The 22,933-nt window shown below is 36.7% G+C and overlaps 1 protein-coding gene across 2 annotated transcripts; it reads right to left on the bottom strand.

The window, feature by feature from the left end:
- Window positions 1-4,502: 4,502 nt before the first annotated feature.
- On the bottom strand, window positions 4,503-22,285 carry LOC126832622 (transmembrane channel-like protein 1). Of its 2 annotated transcripts, none has more exons than XM_050563469.2 (17): window positions 22,163-22,285; window positions 21,176-21,381; window positions 20,170-20,248; window positions 19,444-19,516; window positions 18,776-18,948; window positions 17,994-18,151; window positions 17,152-17,299; window positions 16,750-16,850; window positions 16,235-16,352; window positions 15,653-15,733; window positions 14,142-14,276; window positions 13,274-13,357; window positions 9,418-9,531; window positions 8,375-8,580; window positions 7,849-8,031; window positions 6,982-7,060; window positions 4,503-5,237 (listed from the first exon to the last, which is right to left on the bottom strand). In XM_050563469.2, exons 1-17 carry the CDS (start codon window positions 22,244-22,246, stop codon window positions 5,184-5,186), a joined length of 2,076 nt encoding a protein of 691 aa, XP_050419426.1. In that variant the 5' UTR covers window positions 22,247-22,285; the 3' UTR covers window positions 4,503-5,183. The 2 variants fall into 2 exon arrangements, with proteins under 2 accessions (XP_050419426.1, XP_050419428.1); XM_050563471.2 differs by having other exon boundaries at window positions 21,176-21,363; window positions 22,163-22,254.
- Between the last annotated feature and the right edge of the window lie 648 nt (window positions 22,286-22,933).

Genomic DNA, 22,933 nt, shown 5'->3' with positions numbered 1-22,933 from the left:
GATTGTAGACCAGATTAAAGCATGGAATGGACCATCTGGCTGTGCTAATGGAGGTGAAAAGTGTCTTTACAGTGTACGTGATGGATTTGTAAATAGGGTTATACATTAACTGTGTTGTACATGTTCGTTCTGCTGTTTGTCGAAAAAATTCACCGTGCTTTTCCGACGTGATTCCACTAAGTCAGAGGTGTAGGATGGGATGGAAAGATGAGGTCCCATGTACACATTGGCGTGTATGTAAAAGGACCCGTCACAGTTGGAATTCTAAATAAGAATATGCCGTCGCCGATGACCGGGCATTTCCCTCATAGTACACTTCATGACGTATGCCCGTCTGTATTGCACATGGCTATAGGGCACTGGTTATGGTTAGATAGTTATTACTTACTGGACAAATCTTTTTTTCTTGTGGTGGAATGTGCGTGACATAACCCTTCAAAGTGATGTAGACCTTCAGTGCTGTCATGTTTCGACATTATTATAATTTTAATTAATTATTTTTTTGTTTTTACTGAATGCCTCGCTATTCTGACTTGGTACAATCAGGTTGACTGTTGCTACTGCCATCTGCATAAGTCATGTATTGTGCCAGGAGGTCGACTTTGTGTGTTTTATAAGTAGTTTCGTTTTGCAATTAAGTATTAGCAGGTTTTGTCCTACGTTGTTGCCATTGTTTGCCGATATTTTATTCCAAACAGTTTTCATTCCGTCGTTTGGCCAGTGTAGTTTCCTTTGATTCCTTGATTAGATTTCCTTAGGTATGCGAACCCTTTGGCTTGCGCTTATATTTTCACAACGCCGATTTGCGAGCGTCTACAGCTTCTTGCAATTCGTCCGGCAAGCATTGGTAAGAGGGTACAAATGGCTTGCAATAACACTTTCAAAGGGTTAATTCAGCCCACAATCATTATATGAATATTGTAATAATTCTTTAATTGTTCTTGCAGCTCGTTTCACAGTCCAGGTATCAAATTAACGCCATTCACGAAAGCCCTAACACACACCACAAAGATGATCTGAATTTCAACTTCTTTCAAGTTAGCTATAGCTGTCAAATTCAAGTAAGTTAGTTCGATTTTATATCAGCACAAATTCCTATAGAATACCAATGTATTAGTTTTTAAAATAAAAATTCTACAGAATTTTGGGGATCGTGTCAAATTTTCTATAGGATCCAAATATTCTATAGTTTCTATAAATGCAGATGCTCCTTTAAATTTTCCAGTGTGGTTTCCCCTTGCCCGTGGTGCAGGGCGGAGAGCCTGGCAAGGGCCAGCATCTAGTTGCCCGAATAGTACGAAAAACTGAGGATGCGGGTACACATTGGGAGATGGAATGAAAGAAAGTAGGCACACTGCATGTCGTTATTATGTTTAGGGAGGTTGATGAGTTCATAATATTCTTGACAGCAAATACGTTTTTTAGTTTAAGAATATTCATTATCGTTATCTGCATCTATCTATAAGCGTTCCAGTGCAGAATGGAAGTGCCCGTTGGAGTGTATGGGGGCAGGGAAGGGCATTAACTTTTGGGTAGTCTGACTTTTCGGGCAGACGGGTAAAGTGGGAAATGATCTAGTTGGCAAAATAGTCTAATAAAACACTAATTTTATCTTTCTGTTTATTGAATGCAGCGAATCTGTACTGAATTGACTATGAATTAAATCATTTTGTCTGGAGACACCCTGCTTGGCAAAATATAATCTAGTTGGCAAAATAAAGTGGCCGAAATCTAATAAAACACTAATTGTAACTTTCTTTAATTGAATACTGCGACTGGGAATTTGTACTGATCTGTCTATGAATTAAAACATTTTGTCTGGAGCCACACTGCGACATAATGTTTCGGCATTAATTATTATTTGTGAACGCAGCTCCGACAGTCTGATTGGATGTTTGGAATTCAGGCCGGAATAGAGTGGGATTTCGGTTGCAAAACCATTAGTAAACTAGAATAGCAAAATAACAAATTTTCGGAGGTCAAATTTTCAAAATTTTATCGGGGAGGGCGCGTTCACCCTACCCCGCGACATTGATGGTTTAGAATTCAGGTCAGTCACCTAAGTTAGTCTATATTGGACTGCATTGAATTTGCTGTATTCACGGGCTGGAATAGCAAGAATACGCGCTTGAGGCCGTCAAGTTTTAAAAGTTTCTTCCCTGCGTTGACCAAGAAAGTTTATCGGATTTTCCGGAGTGGTTTCAATTTGTCAGTGGTGTAGGACAGAAGGGGCGTGCACGTAAGAGAACCCTTGGCAGTAGGAATTGGATATAAGAGTAGGCCGTAGCGCCACTGTCCGGGCAAAAATTCCCCCATAGTACGCTGCGTATGCCCAATCGGAGAAGGACGTTAAACCCCATTTCATTCAAACTTTCTTCATGAGGCTACCGCTAACGCCATCTGTAAACGTGATTTTTTGGGGGGCATTTCAGATCTGCCTCTATGAGATCAAATTAAATTGATTATATATTTTGTATTTTTAGGGTTACAGTACATCTGAAATTCCGAATCTTGTCTTGGATAATGGCACCAACTACTGTAACTTATATAATCTGATCACAGGTAAATGTTTTCAAAGGATATTATGTTTTCGATATTATAAAACGATAAGCAAAATGGAGTAAATAGTTAGTAGTAGTGTCAGTTGTCCATACAATATGCATGAGAGTACATATGTATAATTGACTGTAACACAGTTACTACTATAGACTTTGAACTATTTCCGATAATTTTTGCCTGCCAGGGTTATGGCCATTTATGACTTTAATACAAAAACTCGTGTGGACGCTCTACATGTAGATGATAAAGTTATCATTAAACCAATACAAAATTCACATTTTCATCGGATAGGAAGCTTAGCGATTTTCAACAATTTCCAATATTATTTCCAGAGTTGCGGATGCTCAAGATCATAAAGTTATCTTTCGAGTGTCTTTATATAGTGTTTATGTTCATGAAATTAAGAAGCCAAGAATTGCCTTAGGAGATTTTGATAATTTAAACACCAATGGTGTTTTAAAACAAGATTTTGTTACAAAGGGAATAACCCTGGGCATTATAATTGAAATCGTCGAAAGTCAACATTATCATTTTTCTGGAATTTGTATGAGTTGTTAGACTCATTAAAAGGAAGCGTCCTATGGATGTGAGTACTTTTCAATCATAACTTCAACAGTTATGTCCCTTTGTTATTTTAAGAAAATTTTCTCCGCCGACCTGCATGTTGCTAAGCTTATAACTGCTTGGTGGGTGCTTTGTTGTCTGCTAACCAATGTTTTGTTCTTGTAGGAGCTGGATTAGAGTTAAAGGAGTCGGTCAGTGACCCATCCTGTACACAATTTTCTATAGCTGATTGTTCAAAATATTAAACATTGTATTTTTAAAAAAATATCTCTTATACTACTGTATTTTAATCAGTCTCCAAACATGTTACATGCAACATAAACATTACCCCTTGTTAATCGCTTACCATAAACGTTTTTAAATCTAGTGTCGTTGGGAAATATAGAGGTTTTTTTTCTCTGGAATAGAAAGTCCTAGAAATCTAAAAATGAAGTGTTCATTCTCTTCAATCCCAGTGCTTAACACCAAATTCGAAAAAATCAATAGGGTTCACCCCCTTACAGTCCCAATACTTCACACCATATCTGCAAAAAAAAAAATCCGTTAAAAACTGTAGCCGGTATCGCGTTAAGGAGACACTTGTTAATAGATCGATGGACAGGGGCGACAACATAATATGTCCAAACTTAAATGTAGACATATAAAAATAACCTACAAAATAAATTTAATTTCCAAAATAAAATTTTCGGTTAGCTTGAATGTACACTTACAACTACTAACGACAGATTTTAGTGCCAATTACCCCTATACCTGGGGACCGCGGTATCTCAGTGATTATGACGTGTTCGATCACTGCGTTGGCCGAGAAAGTTCATAGGGGATTTTCCGGCGTGGTTTCCCCTTGTCAGTGGTGCAGGACGGGGGACATTGTATAGTCGTTCTGATGGGACGGAAAACCAAGGTCCCGTGTACACATTGGTCTGTACGTAAAAGACCCCTTTACAGTTGGAATTCGAGATAATAGTAGGCCGTAGTGCCGCTGTCCGGGCCAAATGTCCTCCATAGCCCAGTCTGAGCAGAACAGTAGAACGTTAAACGTGTTCTGTACTCCTTACAAAGTTTCCTAGTGAACCAGATATTAATTAGTTTACAATCAATCAGCATCCGGTTAAAATTATTTTCACTCCTATTTCTAACTATCAGTGGAAGATTCCTTTCGGTGCCGGTGACCGTAGGCCCCGAAAACATTTTGCTGTTGAGCTTAAATTCTAGTTACCATTTACAACTTATATTTCACGCCTTTGGTGCACCTTGAAAAGCTTCCTAAGGAACCAAATATTTATCATTGGATTGTCTTTAAAATGTTTGCACCTTCGGAGCCCTGTTTTGTTTGATTAGACCCAATTCCACTGAGGATTTCTCGAGGCATGTCTCATTAGTATTTGATTACAAAATGTATAGTTATTATTTTAGCTACCAAATAAACACACTAACTATTGTATAACAATACAGTCACAATAATTTACTTCCGCTTAAGAAGTTATAACACAAATTATGTCAAATTCAAGGTAAGGACAATATATATATATATACATGTATATAAATTTAACAAACATAAACAACATAGAATGTCATTTAAACATAATTACATAATGCTGACCTAGTTAATGATCCATGATGTAGTTTATATATGTTTTAGAATGACACGAACTCTCCGATTTGAGTAAAATAATTAAATTGTCTATTAAACAAGTTTCATATGTTGATTTGTATTGTTAAGTGGGTATTTATCTACCTTGCCCATGGAACAACATACTATAATAAATCCCCCAATGAAATACATTGATCTTTTTGAACAGTAAGGAACTGTACATGTCCTGTTCACCTGCCTCTATCAGTGCTACATTTCATTTTTTAGTTGAGTCGACTTCCCATGCCTTAAAACTGATCAACAAAGACGAATTTCTAATCCATAAAACATTGAATGTCAAAGTCTTTTATCAGTTGGATTATCTTACGTGGGATCCATATTTCCTCTCGCCATCTCTAAATTATTCCAGATTATCAAGAAACACATCTTTAAAATCCTGCTATGTTCTAACTCGGGCAAATTACATATTTTACAGCATTGACTCTTGGATTTTTTTCACCAATTTTTTGTTGTCTTCCCTTTCCTGAAAATAATACGAATATAGTCAAAACAAGAGCTGACACACGATTTGAAGTGGCACACTGCGCTCAAAACAGACATTGAGCAGTTAAACTTGTTTCACCAGGCACGGTTTTAGTGTTGTTTGGTGCCTCATACCTTCTTTAACGTCAATTTATCTTTAATTTTTGCCCGCTGCCACCTTTTGGAAATCCTGAATTCACCACCGTTGTAGCACCATGGGTCGTCAGTCAGACGTGGAGAGCGGAAGACGCTAAACCGGTCGCCACATCCGGCCGCCATATCCGGCGTATAACCCCATGCATCGTTTCTTACTACATATTTTGGAACAGCCCTTGATCGTCTAGTATTGTTTCTGGTCGCATATGTAATACCTTAACTGGTTAGGACGTATCTTTAAATACCACTCTGACATCCCACATTAATGACAACTTCACGTTGTGATTGAATATACTGCATCTTAAATGATATCATCAACAGGAACAACAAATAACACATTTCGGTTCAACCTTTTATATTAAGCACTGCTACATATAGGTTACGTATAGTTACAAGCACTATACTAAAGTCATTCCCTTCGACCCGCTCCCATGCAGACTCAGCAAGTCTGCTGATGGAAATTCCTACATCATATTAATTATATATTCTCAGTAATTAATTATTCTATTGGCTAATTATGATGTAATTAATCATTTGATTGGCCACTCATGCTAAACATGGAATGGTAACTTTCCTATCACGCAGTGGCGGTGCCAGCCGTCGGTGATTGGAGGGGCAAAGCTGGGGCAAAGTCCAAGGTTAAGGGGGCAAAGGCACGAGCTTCAACTAGGGCCTCCCCCAGAAAATTTTGAAAAACAGGTTGCCAGAAATGCAGCCTGGCAGTATTTCAGGCACTGATCGATGAGGTAAAGTGTCAAACGAACGGACTTGCGAATCACGACGAAGCCCACTCACGAGCGTCAAAGTAGGGAGTCTTCCCCCAGAAAGTTTTGAAAAATAGACTGCCGGAAATGCTGTCTTACAGTATTCCCAGGCACCGATCGTCGAGATAAATAGATCTTACCAGATACCGTCCGTCGCCTGATCACTAGTTTATCCGACTAGAGAACAAAATGTGAAACAAACTGACTTGCGAACCTCACGAATTCCCCTTGTGAACGCCAAAGTAGGGAGTCTATTGGGGTCCTCGCCTAGAAAATTTTGAAAAATAGACTGTCGGAAATGCTCTACAACATGCAAGTTTATGACTGAGTGGGGATGTGGGATTTATTCACCGTAGAAGGTATTGATTACCGAAACGTATCACAAATACTTTTTTTCATTTTCTAAAATTATTGGGGGGGGGGGCAAACAGAGGGAAGACCAGATTAATGGGGGGGGGGGGGGCAAATGCCCCCCCTTGCGCCCCCCCCCCCCCCCTGGCGCCGCCACTGCTATCACGTGCTTTTAGACATAGAATCTATCCTTGAACTTAGACCCCTTTTCCTGTTATTCTCGCAATATTTCATAAACAATTTTATTTGCGTCCTAACTAAACTCATACCATAGCTAATATACTAACAATGGAGAATAATTAATTAAGGCCATAATATTAATATACATATGTGTTCTTTAGCACAAATCCCTCATCCATATTACTACACCGTCCCGTATTTGTTATTTTACAAGAATCAAGTTTTATCATATTTATTGTAAATAGCCAATGAAAACGCAGCTATTCTAATTACGTTAAGACACCGATCACTTACCTGTTGTAATTCAGCTTGTAAAATTAAACTATAATTCTCTACTCCAGTTAATCTCATTTTCTGATATCCCAACACAGATCTGTTTAATGAAAAAAGCATCTTATGGTAAATATTGTTCTCATTTCAAAATCAAAGATTTTAATTGCCTGCTATTCAGAAATCAAATTTTTAACTGTATATTATATTTAAGGTTAAGTTTGTCCGCTACGTAATTCCCACCACGAGACATTGGAAATTAATTCCAGTAGGGTATATCATTGTGCTATCACAGCAAGTGATAAATCTTAAAGATTCTTGAAATATAGAGAGGCTATACGGCAATAAACCCGCGAATAAAATGGTTGTGTGAAACAGTTCCAGCGGGTTTGAAATGGTCTCAAAAACTCTTATCTGAAGATTCCCTGGACTGTTTTTATAAATGACCTCGGACACGTCATGTAATAAATCAAGAGTAATCTGAAATCCCACTGTCCGGAAAAAATTCTCTTCGTGCATAGTAAATAAATTTAACTGTACAATAGTCATTTATTCCCGGTCCTACAAAGTGTGGTGGTAATTTTTAATTTCATACACCTTGCTTACAAGTAATGTTGAAATGACAGCCCATAATTCCCTCGTGAAAAGTTGAGATACATGTATTTACGCACTTAATTTGTTGGATTTACAAGATGTAATTAAAAACTGAAATATTTGCAAGAATTCTAACGCCTCGCTCCGCCCGACACAACATTTATATATAATCGATATAATATTTATAGCATGAAATTCAAAGCCCTATAGGACGCAATAGAAAGCCCCCCCCCCCCCCTACGGTCCAAAATCGTAGATGCGCCACTGCATCTACATGTATCATTAGACAAAACTTACACTAGTATAAGGAAAACAGGTAAAACAACTGTATTTGATATCATCCATAGTAGAAAATCTCTCAACCAATAAACAGATAGACTGTTAGCAAATAAAGAATATGCCGAAGTAGGTTGAACACTGGATCGAAATGGTCCCAATAAAACATTAGTATTACTTGTGGTGCCTAGGTTTACTTTGGTACTGAAATCAAAGTAATAAATCAATTTTCCTTAACATTAAAACAACCCAGACAGACATTTATCAAATTGAAAAGGAAATATATCATTGTCATGGTCCATCAGAAGCCCTGAAATGGGGAGGGGGGCAGTGTGTTTTAAAGGATCAATGATTGGATGTACACATTAACTTGCACGAAAAAGAACCACTTGTCAGTTAGAATTAGACGCAAAATTCTCTTCCTTAAATAATGACCTAACCATTCGAAACAGGTGATATTGTAGTCTGAAAATATAAAAAAAGCATGGCATTGACGAGACGTTAAATTATATTTCTTTGCTTTCGAAACGAGTACCGCTAAACTTACCTTCCTATAATGATAGAGACGGGAATAATAACACACAGTAACGATAACAGCAAAAAACTCATAAAGAAAAATGTTCGTCTACTCTGTCGCCATCTTTTTATGGGTGGTTTACATGTATGACGCACGATACCGTAAGTTAGAAAGAAAAATATGAGAGCTGAGAAAAGCCCCACTATTGGTAGTACAGGACACACCATAGTTCCTATCTGAAAAACAAATACATAACTGATTACCACTAAAAATACAACGACAATAGCAGCCTCAAGTACATGAAGACTGATATCAGGTGTTCTTGATAGAGTAAACATACCCTGCTTCATAGTCACAATTTCCGCTGTTCAAATCAATCAGTACAGCCAATAATTGTAAGTTCCATAAACTCATAAAATGGATGAAAACTGATACAAGGTTTCTAGACAGAGAAAGCATATCCTGTTTTGTGCATGACACCCGTCACTACTTATAGTTAAATGGAGTTATCGTTAATACACCTAAATCTGACCAGTTGTACTGGGAGGTCGCGTCTGGGGGTCATACGAGCGGCTTTTGACCCTATCGCGTCAAAAGAACGCGCCGTAACAGACCGTTTCATTGGCTAATTTCTCACATCAACTAGAACGCCTGTTATATAACAACTCTTCCAGATCCTAGTGTTGTGGAGACAAGTAAAACGAAATTTTAATCAGATTGGGACTGTCCACGATCTGCTTCGTGCAGATACGTTTCGATAAGATGAACACGATTGCTACGACTGACCTCAATATATTATAAGACCTGATAAGATCACCGCGATAACTCCACGATTAAAACCACGATTTCAATCGTAGCACGAATCGTGATAGTGGGAACCTAGCGTAAGCGTCAACTCAAAATATATCAATTCAAGTTATCTCAGAGTCTACTTTATCATCGACGATTCCTACTTTTTAAACGTTACCACCCACAGATGTTTTGATGCGCCTATGAAACCTGTTTTCATTTTTCCCCTTAGAATAAGATATTTAATGCCATAACCAGAACAAAAACAACACAATATGTTTTACCCATATTAAAGCCTGTCTGTAGATGAGTACCAATACGGCGGATGGAATGTCGAATTCTGTCTTTACTTTCTTCCAGTAATACATTCCAAATGATATAATTAACTTGACCAGTGTCTAAAATTTTAAAAATAATCAAATAACACACTTTTTATGGAATAACAATTACTATGGTTTATTTTACTGGGACATTTCAACAAGATTTCACAAGTCACAGTAAAATAAACCATAGTACATGTAATTGGTATTCCATAAAAAGTGCATTATTTGATTATGTTCCAATTACTAAATGCGATCCAAAGCAAATTTTAAAAATACAAGAACAACAAAATAATTACTCAGTAAAATGAAATGATCAAACATGGAAAATCTGGTTACCATACTGGGTTTCCAATATTCTCGAAAATGTCGTTATATAATTCGTCCCCAATAATTAAAAATAAAATAGTTAGTATTTCAGCTTCCGTGCAAAGGTTTTTCTTTTTTTCTCAAAAATAAAATTCAGTTTTTCATTTTGATTTTAAAATCAATTTTTATAAAAATTTATACTTTTAGGCTAAATTCAATGCGAACCCAGCTATGGGGGTTGGGGTGGGGACACATTTACTCTGCCAAATGCTCTGAAATGCAGCACTTTTTCAAAGAAATCGGTGAATGTTTTACGTTTGCAACAAGTAAATCAGAGTGCTGTACACGTGGAAGCGTTTGGAACTAGTCCCCAAACATCAACAAATAGCTTTAATATTGGAAGTTCCCGTTCTATTTCCAGGAATAGTTTGAAATCCGTGGAGATTGATATCGAAAGTCAATCCACTGATGGGGATGAAGAAGATTTTGATGTCCCAAGAAATCCCCCAATCGATTGTCAAACGAGAACCCTAGCAATCAACTACAAAGAGGACCCAAGTCTTCCACAAACCAACATTGTATTAACCAGAGTCATCATATTTTGTTGTCACAATTCCTCACAAATCCCGTATCCAGGCGGGCCATTAACGACACAAACTAGGTCATTTCAATTATTCCAATAATTTGCTTGCGCGTAGGGGTCTTTAGCAGTGGGAGGAAACCGGAGGACCCGGAGAAAACCCACGAGGTTGGACAGGCGACCTTACTCCTTGTCACGTACAACCGGGGATTCGAAATCACGCCAGTTGACTCAATGACAGGCCGTATGATACAGCACGCACGTGCTAACCATTCGGCCATCCAACATCCCCGAGCTAGAAAGAACAAGCTTGCTAGAACTGTTGGGTGTGAAGCAAGACCTTGGCGACCGCGAGCCACTGTAGGTCAAAGAACTGTCCCTGTCATGTCTCAAGAGTTCTTCTTGCCAGGTTATATTCCTGATACTTCTGAGAGTTTAGAAGCGGTTACACCATTGCTTCAAGAAAGTGAACGATATTTAGATATGGAGCGAGGACTGGAAGATAGGCGCAAAGACTAAAGCTAACTTCACACTAAACAAAAATAGATTAAATCGTTATATACGGTAAGTACTGTTCTCCTGTGAATAAATCCCTACCCCAGATGTTTTCAATTCTATGTTAGCATTGGTATTCCAGGAATAATTATTGCATTACACTTTTCGTACAATTACTGTATATTCGCTGAACATCTGGTTCAACTAGCTTAATAATTTTTTTCTTAATAATGGGTTGCTAGCAAGTTGGCTATATAAAAGTATGGGATACTTTTGCCTTTCAGGGTTAATATTACATCATCTATACAGTACTAAACATCCATAATATATATCCAGAAATTCTAAATCGCTAAAGTTGAATTGTATCTTCGGGCCATTCAACAGTTACTACAAATGGTATTCGCCATTTTTATTCACTAAAATACATCTCCCTCAATATAATTGTATGATGTTATGTTCACCACAATCATAAAGCATAACTTTATTTTTAAGAATTACAAGGAAAGCAGTGTGAATTAGTGAGGAATGGCAAGCAAGTATATACCACCCCGCAAATTCCAACTAAGACGCAGTTTTGAAACCAAGAGAAGAGAACGAATATCAAACCTAACAGAAACCAGTAACTATCTTGTCAACATCAAGTCTGGTGAAAATAAACCATGATGATTTAAAAAAACAAAACAAGCAAGAATACAAGTCCAAGTCCTATATATAGACAATCAAATACTAGTATTATTATACATAACCAAGTACTTGTATTTACTAGACACAGTGAATATACTGGTATATGTAGTAGTTATTAGCACACTTTCGGAGGTGTATCGGTGAATATCAGGACAGTTTTGGTCGAGGGGCGCAGCCGAGGCGGCTCCCGACCAAAACTGTCCTGATATTCACCGATACACCGAGGAAAGGTGCTAATAAGTTACTTACATCACATTTCTATCGAGTATTGTGAAGCAAAATGTGAAAAATAGTATTTATTATTGAGTCGTTTCAACCGAAAAGTGACAAATACTTTCTGCTTCTGAGCCTCACGTTACATTTCATGGTAGAATGATTTCGCAGTGGTGAAACGACCTGAGTAGTATTTACACGTGTGTCTTGCTATGATACTCTGAGCGTAAAACAATCATGTGTTTGTTTAGACCACATCGTCAAAACAACTTGTCTATGGCGTAGAGGACTGCGATATTATTAAATGTAGTGTAAAGGAAATGCGAAACGTGGGTCATTCCTGGTGAAAGTATGGATCGGCGGATGGTTCTTTCGTTGAAATTTATTTGTAATAAAGTTTATGACTTTCTAGGCGTTTTTTCATCCTGCTTATTTTCAATGCCTGTGTAGTGTCCAGCAAGAAAACTGCGCCTTCTATCATCACAATTAATTAAAATAGTTGTTCAATATTGTAATTTATATATTTTGCATATTAATATAAATCAAACCAAATTATGAAATAGATGCCAATTGATATGTATAATAATTGATTTTTGTAATATGTTGTTATGTTAATTTAATGTCATTGTATATGTTTTTGAACTGCCATGTAGTTCCCCCCATTTTGTTTTGTTACTATTATTTTGACTAGTTGTTTCATGTACATGGTATAGAGCCATCGTTATCAATTGCGATCTGGGTCGGACTAAACGTCCGCTACTTATTGCTTGATAGGTATCTAAAACGGTATATAAGTATCCGTGTATCAAAAATGAACAGTACTCTTTCTGTACATTTCTGATACTTCTATGCATGTATTGCAAATAAACAGGACAGTTTTATCAAAGGTTTCCAGTGGCAACGAGTAGAAGTGGGATGTAAGTAATATCAAAATGCAATATTCTTAATATAACAGTAAACATAGGGATCCAAAGTTGCACATCTGTTGGTAAAGTTTTACCCAGCTAGACCAAGACAGTTTTGCTTGGCTGTTAGAAAAATCTTACAAACAGGGAACACAATCGACATTTGGTTAGCAGTGTGTAGTAGTTTTGATACATGTTTGCTAATCAATTCAAATTTCGATTACCGCCTTTGATCATGCATGATTAATTAATTCGATATAACATGATGTAACAGTCTACAATAAAGTTTATTTATTTACCAAAATGTTTACAGTATTATTATTGTGTTATGGTTATTGTCATTTTCGAAAATGCAAATTTCTTATTGGTATTTTATGTATAACTTGCTAGTTATTGATATTACGTGACATAAATTGTCTTTGTTGGTGCTTCTAATCCAGCCATATGTGTTGCGGATCGTATTTTCCACACCAATCCATTACGGTAGATAATTAAGCTAACTGCAGACGACATATTTTATTTTGGTTTTACATGGTCGGAATTGGAAAGTATTTTTAGACAGGGTCACTGAGAGACAACACGGAAGCATCTGTTAGGTTCTCTACTAACCATGAAAATAGATTCATTTACTTACGTGTATTATAGTATCCATGACAACCAGTTTATATATTTCTTGGCCTATAACAGTTCCTGTACACAATCCAGTGTCAGTCAAACTCTTTGGAGCAAAAGATAAAAGTAAACTCGTTGAAATATCTACAGTTTTATGCACGTTGATCATAGAAAGAATAGAGATTTAAAATTTTAATGAATAGTATATTTGTACAATATTTGGAGTATGTGGTCTAAGGGGAGACAATAGGTAATGGAAGAGTTATCTCCCATGCCAAAGTTAAACCTGCTTATTATACAAGCATGGGTCCGATGCACTTGATTCAATCTTCGTCGTTTTCCTGAACTTCCCATCGAATTCAAAATAACGATTTGATCACCATAGGTAGCCATTTCGCCAAAAAATGGCTACCTGATTGGCGAAGAGAATCAAATAAAATCAAGTTTTAACTAATCATGCACAGCTAGTCTAGTCACAGAAAACTTGTCTGGTCGTTGGAATGGGACGAAATCCGAGGTTTCACCGTGAACACATTGGCATGCAATTGGCAACAGTAATTCGATAATGAGTGGTCAATACACCCCCTCCCCCGTCTGCAACCACTGAGATGAAAATTACCATATATCCGTCTCAAAATGACTGAAATATTGTGTTGACCAGAGTCTGTCAGACCTGGGTCAAGAAGAGTGGGGTACAACAAAGGCCTATATTTATAAAAAAAAAAAACAGATATCAGTACAAGATGTCTCTTCAAAAAACAACACCTCCAAACATCTCAATGTTTGGAGATATTAATATTCCCGTACATACGTGTCTAGAACGCCAGTGGCTAAATTTGGAAATTCCAAAAACTGTACATGATTAATACTAACGTCAACTAAATACTCACGGAAGATGATGTTGATGTCATACTATACAAAGACATTATAAGGGCAAACAGATTGGCCATTCGTAATAAAAATATTCTTCCTATAGTGACATTTAACTCTGATTGGCCTGTTTTATACTGTTCTATTTTTGGAATCTGAAAATATAGATGGGGGAATTGTTAGACCACCAATGTCATCAATGGTAGCTTTAAATTATTGTCAACAGACCCCACAGATTAAGTTTTAATCCAATCCGCCGGGATATTTTCTCAAGCTTTAAAAGTAAAAGTGTGAACAGAAAGATAACTCCGTGAAACGAGTTCGAGATTTTAAGATCCAAATATTTCCAAATTCAATAAGGTTCTTGTCCCAATTTACAGTCTCACCAAGTTTTACAAATTAGGTTGAAAACTATGTACTGTATCGCGTTCACAAGATTTCGTGAATTGGTACGTAGCCAATCCGCGTGGGGTTGGGGCTGTAATTTGCAATCAAAAATTCTGAATTTCGAAAAGAAATTCCGCCCTACAACCAAATAAAGAATGTCACTAATATTTTAAAAATGTCATTGACAACTTTATCCTCTATCGAGTCTTCAAGCGTTAAAAGTTCAAATTTGACAGGAGATTAAAGTCCCCAAAGCCTATTTAAATGTTAAGATACGAAAGTGTTCTTCCATATTGAATACCGGTATAGGGTCTACCTTTCGATTTAATTTTGAGTGAAACTTTCTGTGTCTCAAAATTGAAAATAAATCTGCTTTCCACGGTTACATTGTAATAAACGATGCTACATTAACAATCCGTATAAGAAGGTTGCACGGGTAATCCCATCATTTAAATGTACAGTTTCTTAAAATTAAAATCCAAACAATCTGAATGATTCAAGTTGTAGATATAAATGAACCCCAGCTCAGAAAAACACCAGTTACAAAGTACACAAACTGTAGCTAAGTGACCCCAGCACAAAAAAACACTAATCTCACACACAAACTGCAGTGATGTGAACCCAGCACAAACTATCTAGGGGATTCAAATTGTAGCTAAGTGTACCCAGCAAGAAAAAAAAACAAACAAAAAAACCCTACCACCAGTCTCACACACAATCTGCTGGACGTGAGACCAGCACAGACTATTCCAAGTGATTCAAATTGTAGCTAAGTGAACCCAGCAAAAAAAAAACAAACCAAAAACCCTGCCAAACGGCTCTAACTCTAACGTGAACCCAGCACAGACTGTTTATTAAGTGATTCAAATTGTGGCTGAGTAAGCCCAGCAAAAACACCCACCAATCTCACACACTGACACGAAAACGGCACAACCCGACATTATCCTGTTAAGAAACGTCATTATACTAGAAACACTCTGTAATCTGAGACTGAAACCTTTAGGCATAGTTTAAAAAAAAACGTCAGTTGCGAGGTATAGTTTCTTTCTTGTCTGATGTTTCGCATAGATATTTTAATCTGATCAGGTCACTTGATACAAAGAGTCAAAAACAAAACAAAACCATGAAGATTAAATAGTCTTACCCTAGTTATAAAGAATGGTACAATCATGTTGATCACACTAAAAGCTATAGGTAATACATAGGTACGTAGAAAATCAGTATCCTAAAAAAATCAAAATCCACATTGATTAATGACTTACCTATTTACTAATAGTAATGCCATTCAAATATTTGATTAAAATAATCAAGTTTTGGTTCGTTTTGATGTATTTATAAATATCCAAAAATTATGAATTTGGATACATTTGGCATAGTCACGGTCCATCTCGACACACCGTTTAAAATGATGCGCAAGTATGGGGGACAGATATTATCCCACATAGTTGTGAATATCATTTTTAATAGAAACATAAATCATTTATTCGAGCTTAACATAAATACTGTCTGTTCATGTTCAAAGTTCCGAAAAGACACAATTATGATACCTAGAGTATGATTCGGGACAATTCGTTTCAATGGAAACACAAATATAATTGGCAAATGTTTCGGATGTTGTACAATGATCTGTATACATTTTTTGAACATATTCTGCAATGAAAATGGGATGACGGCCTGGACGGAGCCTATTTCAATGACGTTTTTTGAGGGAATAAAAAACACTTACAGCAGTTAGATCTACCCATTTTACTGTTATATTGCTAACATATATTTTATTACTTGTAGCCATATTCACAAAGAGAACTAAGTATGTAATAGCTGCACATCCGCCACCAACTAATATACTGAAAATATACACCACAGATAATATAAAGCAGCAAAACACGAAATACGTTTTTTCTAAAAGCTATGCCTTGACTGTGGTCTAAGGGGAGACATAATATTACATGCAATGTTCGCCTTCACAACAAACGCGCATCATAAATTAAGTTACCCAAACTTTAAAAATAAATGAGAATTGTTAGCCACTACGGTCAGGAAGATTGTCCTTCCCGAGTCAAATCGACTATGTGGCACTACTGTCCTGTAGTGTGACTATGAAAAAGGACGATGCTTTACTTTTCGACTTCGTGTCCGAAGTGTTTCTCCTTATCGTACGCTTGTTGAATTCATGGATTCTTTTAAGAGCACACCAGGGTATACACGAAGTTAGTACAACAAATTTAAAATAATAGATCTTACAGTGTAATCACCCAAGCTATAACACGTCTCATTATTAACAAACATTTCTCTTTTTTCTTTAACACTTTCTGTTTCTCCGCCTTCGATTGATACATATTATCCTAGAAAAGAAATACATGTATCAAAATCAGATGAGGATAGCAGCAGAGGAATACAAAACAAATAAAAGATGTGTGATGTTTTTATTTAATACATATAAACGCATTACAGGGGTGGTGTGGTCTCTCTTATTTTCACACTATTTTATGTCTAAGAATATTGGGCGGTGTTTAAAAATCTTTAAATTACAGTATATATTATTTTCTCGACAATCGAGATCACAACACAAAAATTACTAGATGTGTAGGCCTAGATGTATTTCTAATCGAGTACATTCATGTCTCGGTTTGTGATTTTTGTTACCTTTAAAGCGCTTGTAATTCCCTTTCGGAGATTATTAGCCGCTTCTTTTGAAGTAATAGAATGATCCCAAGACGACCACAGTATGAAGGCAAAAAGATACCTGCTATTGGCTGAAGCTGACGGACTAGGTTGTTGAGCCATCGCCATGCTAAAAAGTAAATCTTAATTTTAAAAAGAGAAACACAAACATAAAACTTCGCTTCAAAACAAACACAAGGAGACAATGTGCCTCAACCACCCATCGATCTAAAGTGTATTGATGGTTTTGAGTAGAAGGCGTATTTGGCCTAAAACGCAAGTAGTATAGTATATGTTTTTTGGGCTTGAAAAAAAACCCTGACCGGAAAATGTTTTTATCACTCATATGTTTCTTGTACTCAACTCTTTGACAAAATTAATATGTCGACACAAATGCCAGGAATATAGTTACGGTCATCTGTTTTATTCAGTTCAAATGATATTCTCTGAAAATTTTAGATGTTTAAATAGTGTTGAGATATCATCTGATTGAATATTAAACGACTCGCAAAAATCCTCCTCTCACAATCTCAATAAGCACCCGTAATTTCTTAAAATATTATTTTCAATTAATTTCTTGATATATAAAAAGCTACCTATTTTTGGCCCGGGATTAAAATCTTCCAAAATAACATTAAATTAAACAAAACATTTAAAAAAAACACGGTTGACTGGCTGGTTGGAGTTTATGTCTGCTTCCACGGTAGTGACGTCGCAGACAAAGATTTAATTTGTATTGACATGATTAAGAACACAGTAGATTATTTTGCCCGTTCGCGAGAAATATAATTTATTAATAACATAACTTTAATAACATCACTTACTTTCTGAGGATGATAAATAGACCCCCAAAGAAAGTTAGAAGTATAGTGATGAGATACGCTAATCCTATATGATAATAAAAATCTGTTAAAAATCCACCATTCGCTTTAAAACTAGGTACATAGGCACAATAAAATACCCAAGACTTTGATATTGGTCCCTGAAAAAAATTTGTTTAAAAATACATGTAGATACAAAAATAAAATGCTAGACAACCTGCAACATTTTAGCTAAGGAAAATACAAAATAGAACCCAGTGAACTGTTAGATCAAGATCACTAGTTTCGACATTTATATTTAGAAACGAACTATAGTAGGTATAGTCATCGGTGATTATGGTCACCTGTATATTCCAAATGTCAATGTTTCTTTTACGTACACACAACCGTATACACTAGGCATTGTTCCTTGTCAGGTAGGTACTCGTCCTGCAACACTGTTACAGGGGAAACCCATCGTCAGATCCCGATGAAATTTCTCGGTCAACACCGGGAGCGAACCCGAGTAAGCGCCTTAGGCACTGAGCGACCGCGACTACCCTGTATGTCGAAATTTACCATGTGAAATTTACTACAACAAAATCAAACATCGAGGGTATGTAATTACATCATTAAATGACAGACATATGTATGAGCATTTTGCGATCAGTTTTTCCAGTCGCGGATTATCCGGAATACTCGATTTTCGGACGAAAAATAATTGGAAAATCTTAAAATAAAACGGAACGGTTTGAGACAATTACATCTTTCGAAACCCATTGCTTTTCGATATCGGACAAACTTACTTTTCCATCTACTATATTCCTGAAGGCAAAAGGCTCGACCAAACTACCGTAGTTAAAATTAATGGCCATTGGAATCACAACAAAACTCGACCACATTACTATCAGGAGCACGTTTAACATAATGATCCAGCGACTAAATAGAAACATGGCACCAATTCCAGAACCAAAATTTCCTGAAAGATACAAGTTCAAATTAAAGATTTTATTTTTCGATTCAAAATAAGCCCAACTGAGACTGCACTGTAGCATACACATCAGATTAGAATTTTACATTTCGATTTTTATTTCACATTCAACATTTTGTCCAAGACATGTGAGATTGTTTAGTCAACTGTATAAAGCAAACTTAAAGTCAATTCCCACTGGTATTAATCGACTTAATCATCGATCGAGTGGATCAGACTGGATCGAGCAAAGTTTTGATTCTTTGGATAAATCGGACAAACGTATCTTTATACTTAATGGAATTTAATGCATTAATCAATCCAATTAGGCTTTTGCGGGGGGTGGGGGGGTGGGCAAAAATAACTATTAAAGACGATTGTGGAACTACCTTTGTTATAAAATGCATCCGTCGACTGAAATATCGGTGGAACATACACTTTTGTATATTAAGAATTGATTCATCTATGACCCTGTGCGTGTTAATGTATCAATAGATATCTTACTTTCTATATGTTTTATATATGAACGAAGAAACGGGTTTTCACATGTTTTATGTTTCCAGCGTCTATACCATGTCTGCAAAAAAATCAGAAAAAATCATTTCGTAGCTATACCATTTATCAAAAACATACGGGATCACAAAATATATTTTCCATAACATGTTGTATTGTTTAAACGAAAAATAGATAAATTTTATAAGCCACACCAACTTTGGGTCATCATACTCCAGTCAGGAAAAGGCAATTTCACATTTGAAGTTCAAAGTCTCATTCTTAAAAAAAAAGAATAAAAGGCTCAGGGTTTAACGAATGACGATTCTACTTACCATCGTTTACAGAATGACGCGTGGTTATTATTTTTTTTATGTCTACGTGACATAATTTTTCAGTTCTTTTTCGGTCAAAATAATATATCTTATCCAATAGACAACGCGGGATAACTGCACAACAAAATAATGACAGAGCAGACAGAAACAAAAGTACAGAATTATTATAATTAGTTTTCTAACTTGCTTTCAAGAAATCACGAAAATACGCTCAGTCTGTTCAAATTGTTGAGACCAATTAATATGTTTTCATTGAGAGTGATGGTATGGGTAAGCCTTGGGAATCAACCAAATCATAAACGGAGTACGTTCTATGACAAGCCACAAGAGAAAGGTGCAAATAAGAAGCAATAATCAGGTGTTCTGTCGTGGGTTTCCTTTCAATATTAATAAAATATCTCACCTTAAAGTCAAACCAAAATAGTGCAAAACAGCCCATTTCAGCTCGTACATTTCTCATTTCACGTTCTATAACTCTACTTCTGATAATAAAAACATAATATGAACACACAATAACACAAAACGGCCAAATATTGTAAACAAAACCCAAGATTTATACACTTAACATTCAATTATTATAGATTAATATAATTGTCAGTTATCAGGCCCGCTATAGGCCAAATCACAAAACACTCCACGAGTGTGGGATAGTTAGATGAAATGAGAGAGAGAGAGAGTACGGGGTCTTTAGCAGTGGGAGGAAACCGGTGGACCCGGAGAAAACCCACGAGGTTGGACACGTACAACCGGGGAATAGAAACCACGCCAGATGACTCAATGCTGACAGACCTTATAATACAGCATGCACGTGCTAACCATTCGGCCATCCACCCCCCCCCCCCCCTAGATAAAATGTAGCTTTATAAATAAGCAAAAGAATATTCGTATAGAGCTTGCTTAACCAGTAATCATGATAACACGCCAGATCGAGATAATTCAACATTATTTAAAACAGACCTAAATCAAAGAGATTTAGTTTATAGAAGTTGAGCAAAAAGTAAATTTTCAAAAGATAGCTTGCCAAGCAACTAAACATACGCTCATTAACAGGTAAGTCGTCCAAATAGTTATGAGCTAACTAAACAAGTCAAGTTATATAAACAATCAGTTAATAATTAGTGAACTAAAAAGAAACGTGATAGACTATTTAAATTTAAGAAAGATGAGATGATAATTGAAGCTCCTAAGAGATAACACGATTTAATAAGAGAAGGGAATAATGTTGGAAGTTATCATCGATATTCGTTAACAACGGGCGTCTGCAGTTCAACGAGACAGTCAACCCATATCAAAGTCATATGGATTATTGTATACTCTTTTGTTCTAATAACAAATGCGAAGGACAGAAGAGCGGATAGGTGAAGGCAATATACGACCACGTTTATATTAGAACGTTTATTTAAACGTACCGCTTACGCTGAAGTTCTGCTTCTGTAATTTCGTCTCCTTCGTCATCTTCAAACGTTTTATCATCAGCCCTTTGTCCTACAGATGGCCCCCAGGAGGTATCAGATGTTCTTGGATCGAGATGAGGAGTTTCTGTGACCACTCTTTGAGAGAAGGACTGGGCTAGTGACAGTTTTCGGCGCAGAGATACCTGTGACGCGGAAACAACCTAATATAAAAACCAATTACCCATACTGTGAAGACAATAAACTTGTATGAAAAGGGCGGATGTGACTACGATGACGTAATCGGCACAGGTGATATAGCTACTGTGTGTTCTAATTACAGTGAACTTACTCCTAGGCGGTAAAAGTAATTCCCAGAAACCAATTTCTTATTTCCATGCGCCTTAATGCAGGGCCGTATGTAGGATTTTAAAAGTGGGGGTGCAGCAGAGTGGTGGGGCGCCAAAGCCTCCACGTATGTGATATAAGAAAGTTTCGATCAGGGCAAACAAACCCATTGGCGTGTGGGCGCCCTTAAAACCGATCGACTGATCAGTGCCTTAAGAGCATCACTGAGTGATCATAATCAAAAATCAACTGTATTATTTTATAATTAAAAGATTGTCAAATAATTTTTGTTTTTTTGGATGGGGTGGGGCGCAATTTCTCGGGGCGCCTTATTTTTCTGGGGGTGCAATGTCCCCGCACCCCCGCTAAATACGGCCCTGCCTTAATGAATATTATTACATAACATAGTAATGCCATACCAAGAAAATACCAGTTCGGTAGGGACTAGTGAGACCATTCAAATATTAACTGCCCCTAAGAGAAACAAATATTTGGGCACCCGTTGTCGCAGAGGCTAGTTCAGACAGAGCTTGTTGGCGACTGATAAATTGCTTCAATTGCATGTAATTGAACTGGAAATAAGACAATTCTGTAGAATTCAATTACTTTACTCATGTGTATTTGTTTACTATTGGTCAGATGCGATGTTAAACTTACGTTCATACTACTTCTAGAATCTTGGTCATGTTCCCCGACTTCTATCGTCGTTTGTGAATTTGGTTTTCTCTTTTTTAACCACATTTTTATAACCTAGTCATCTGTAAAACAATAAAATTCAAAATGATTTTCAACAACAATAAATACAAAATTACTCCGAGAAGAAATTAGCTTATACTTACATAATAAATTCCACAATGTAAAAATTAAATTTAAAGGAACAGTTCAAGATTTATGATAGGTTTAATTACCGGATACTAATGAAACGCCCGAATATGAAAAAATGCCTCATATAATCCAGCCAGTTTCAGCTTACTTTGGGACTTTTCGTCAACCAAATATGGAAACTGAAAGTTTGTATTTCATCCGAAGCGTACCACAGTGCTGTGGCGTGCGGGGGTTTGGTGACGCCCGGAATCAACAACTTGATTGTGTGTCCCCAAAACTCAAGCATAGGGCCTAATAACAGGCCTTGCGAGAAATGTGAGAATTTAAACTATATATATCATCAGTCACATTAATTTAGTTTGGGGCCCAAACCCAAATGAGACCTATGCACGTTACTGTCTGATTAAAGGAACATACAAATTAAACGCCAAAACAGCCCAAAAAGCTAGTTGCGTTATTCATTTGAAGACTTCCATCGTTGAATTCTGTGAGTGACTTGACAATTGCTTCCGTTGTATTCCTAATTGTTTTCAAATTTGAGTGAAGTCTGTGTCACTACAGACCCGGGACTGTACAGCGCAGTGGACGCTTACGGCTAGCCCC

This window comes from Patella vulgata, chromosome 9, assembly GCF_932274485.2.
Source record: "Patella vulgata chromosome 9, xgPatVulg1.2, whole genome shotgun sequence".
NCBI lineage: Eukaryota > Metazoa > Mollusca > Gastropoda > Patellidae > Patella > Patella vulgata.
The sequence above is the reverse complement of the archived record's forward strand: the minus strand, read 5'-3'. Positions and strand labels throughout refer to the sequence as shown.

Bases quoted from the DNA above. Each gene is read 5' to 3' on its own strand.
- LOC126832622 (XM_050563469.2), bottom strand. From the start codon at position 22,246: ATGTGGTTAAAAAAGAGAAAACCAAATTCACAAACGACGATAGAAGTC. The intron at 21,382-22,162 runs GTAAGTTTAACA...TTTTTATATTAG, and splicing joins ATTCTAGAAGTAGTATGAAC to GTTGTTTCCGCGTCACAGGT. The intron at 8,032-8,374 runs GTAAGTTTAGCG...CTTTGATTTCAG, and splicing joins GTCTCTATCATTATAGGAAG to TACCAAAGTAAACCTAGGCA.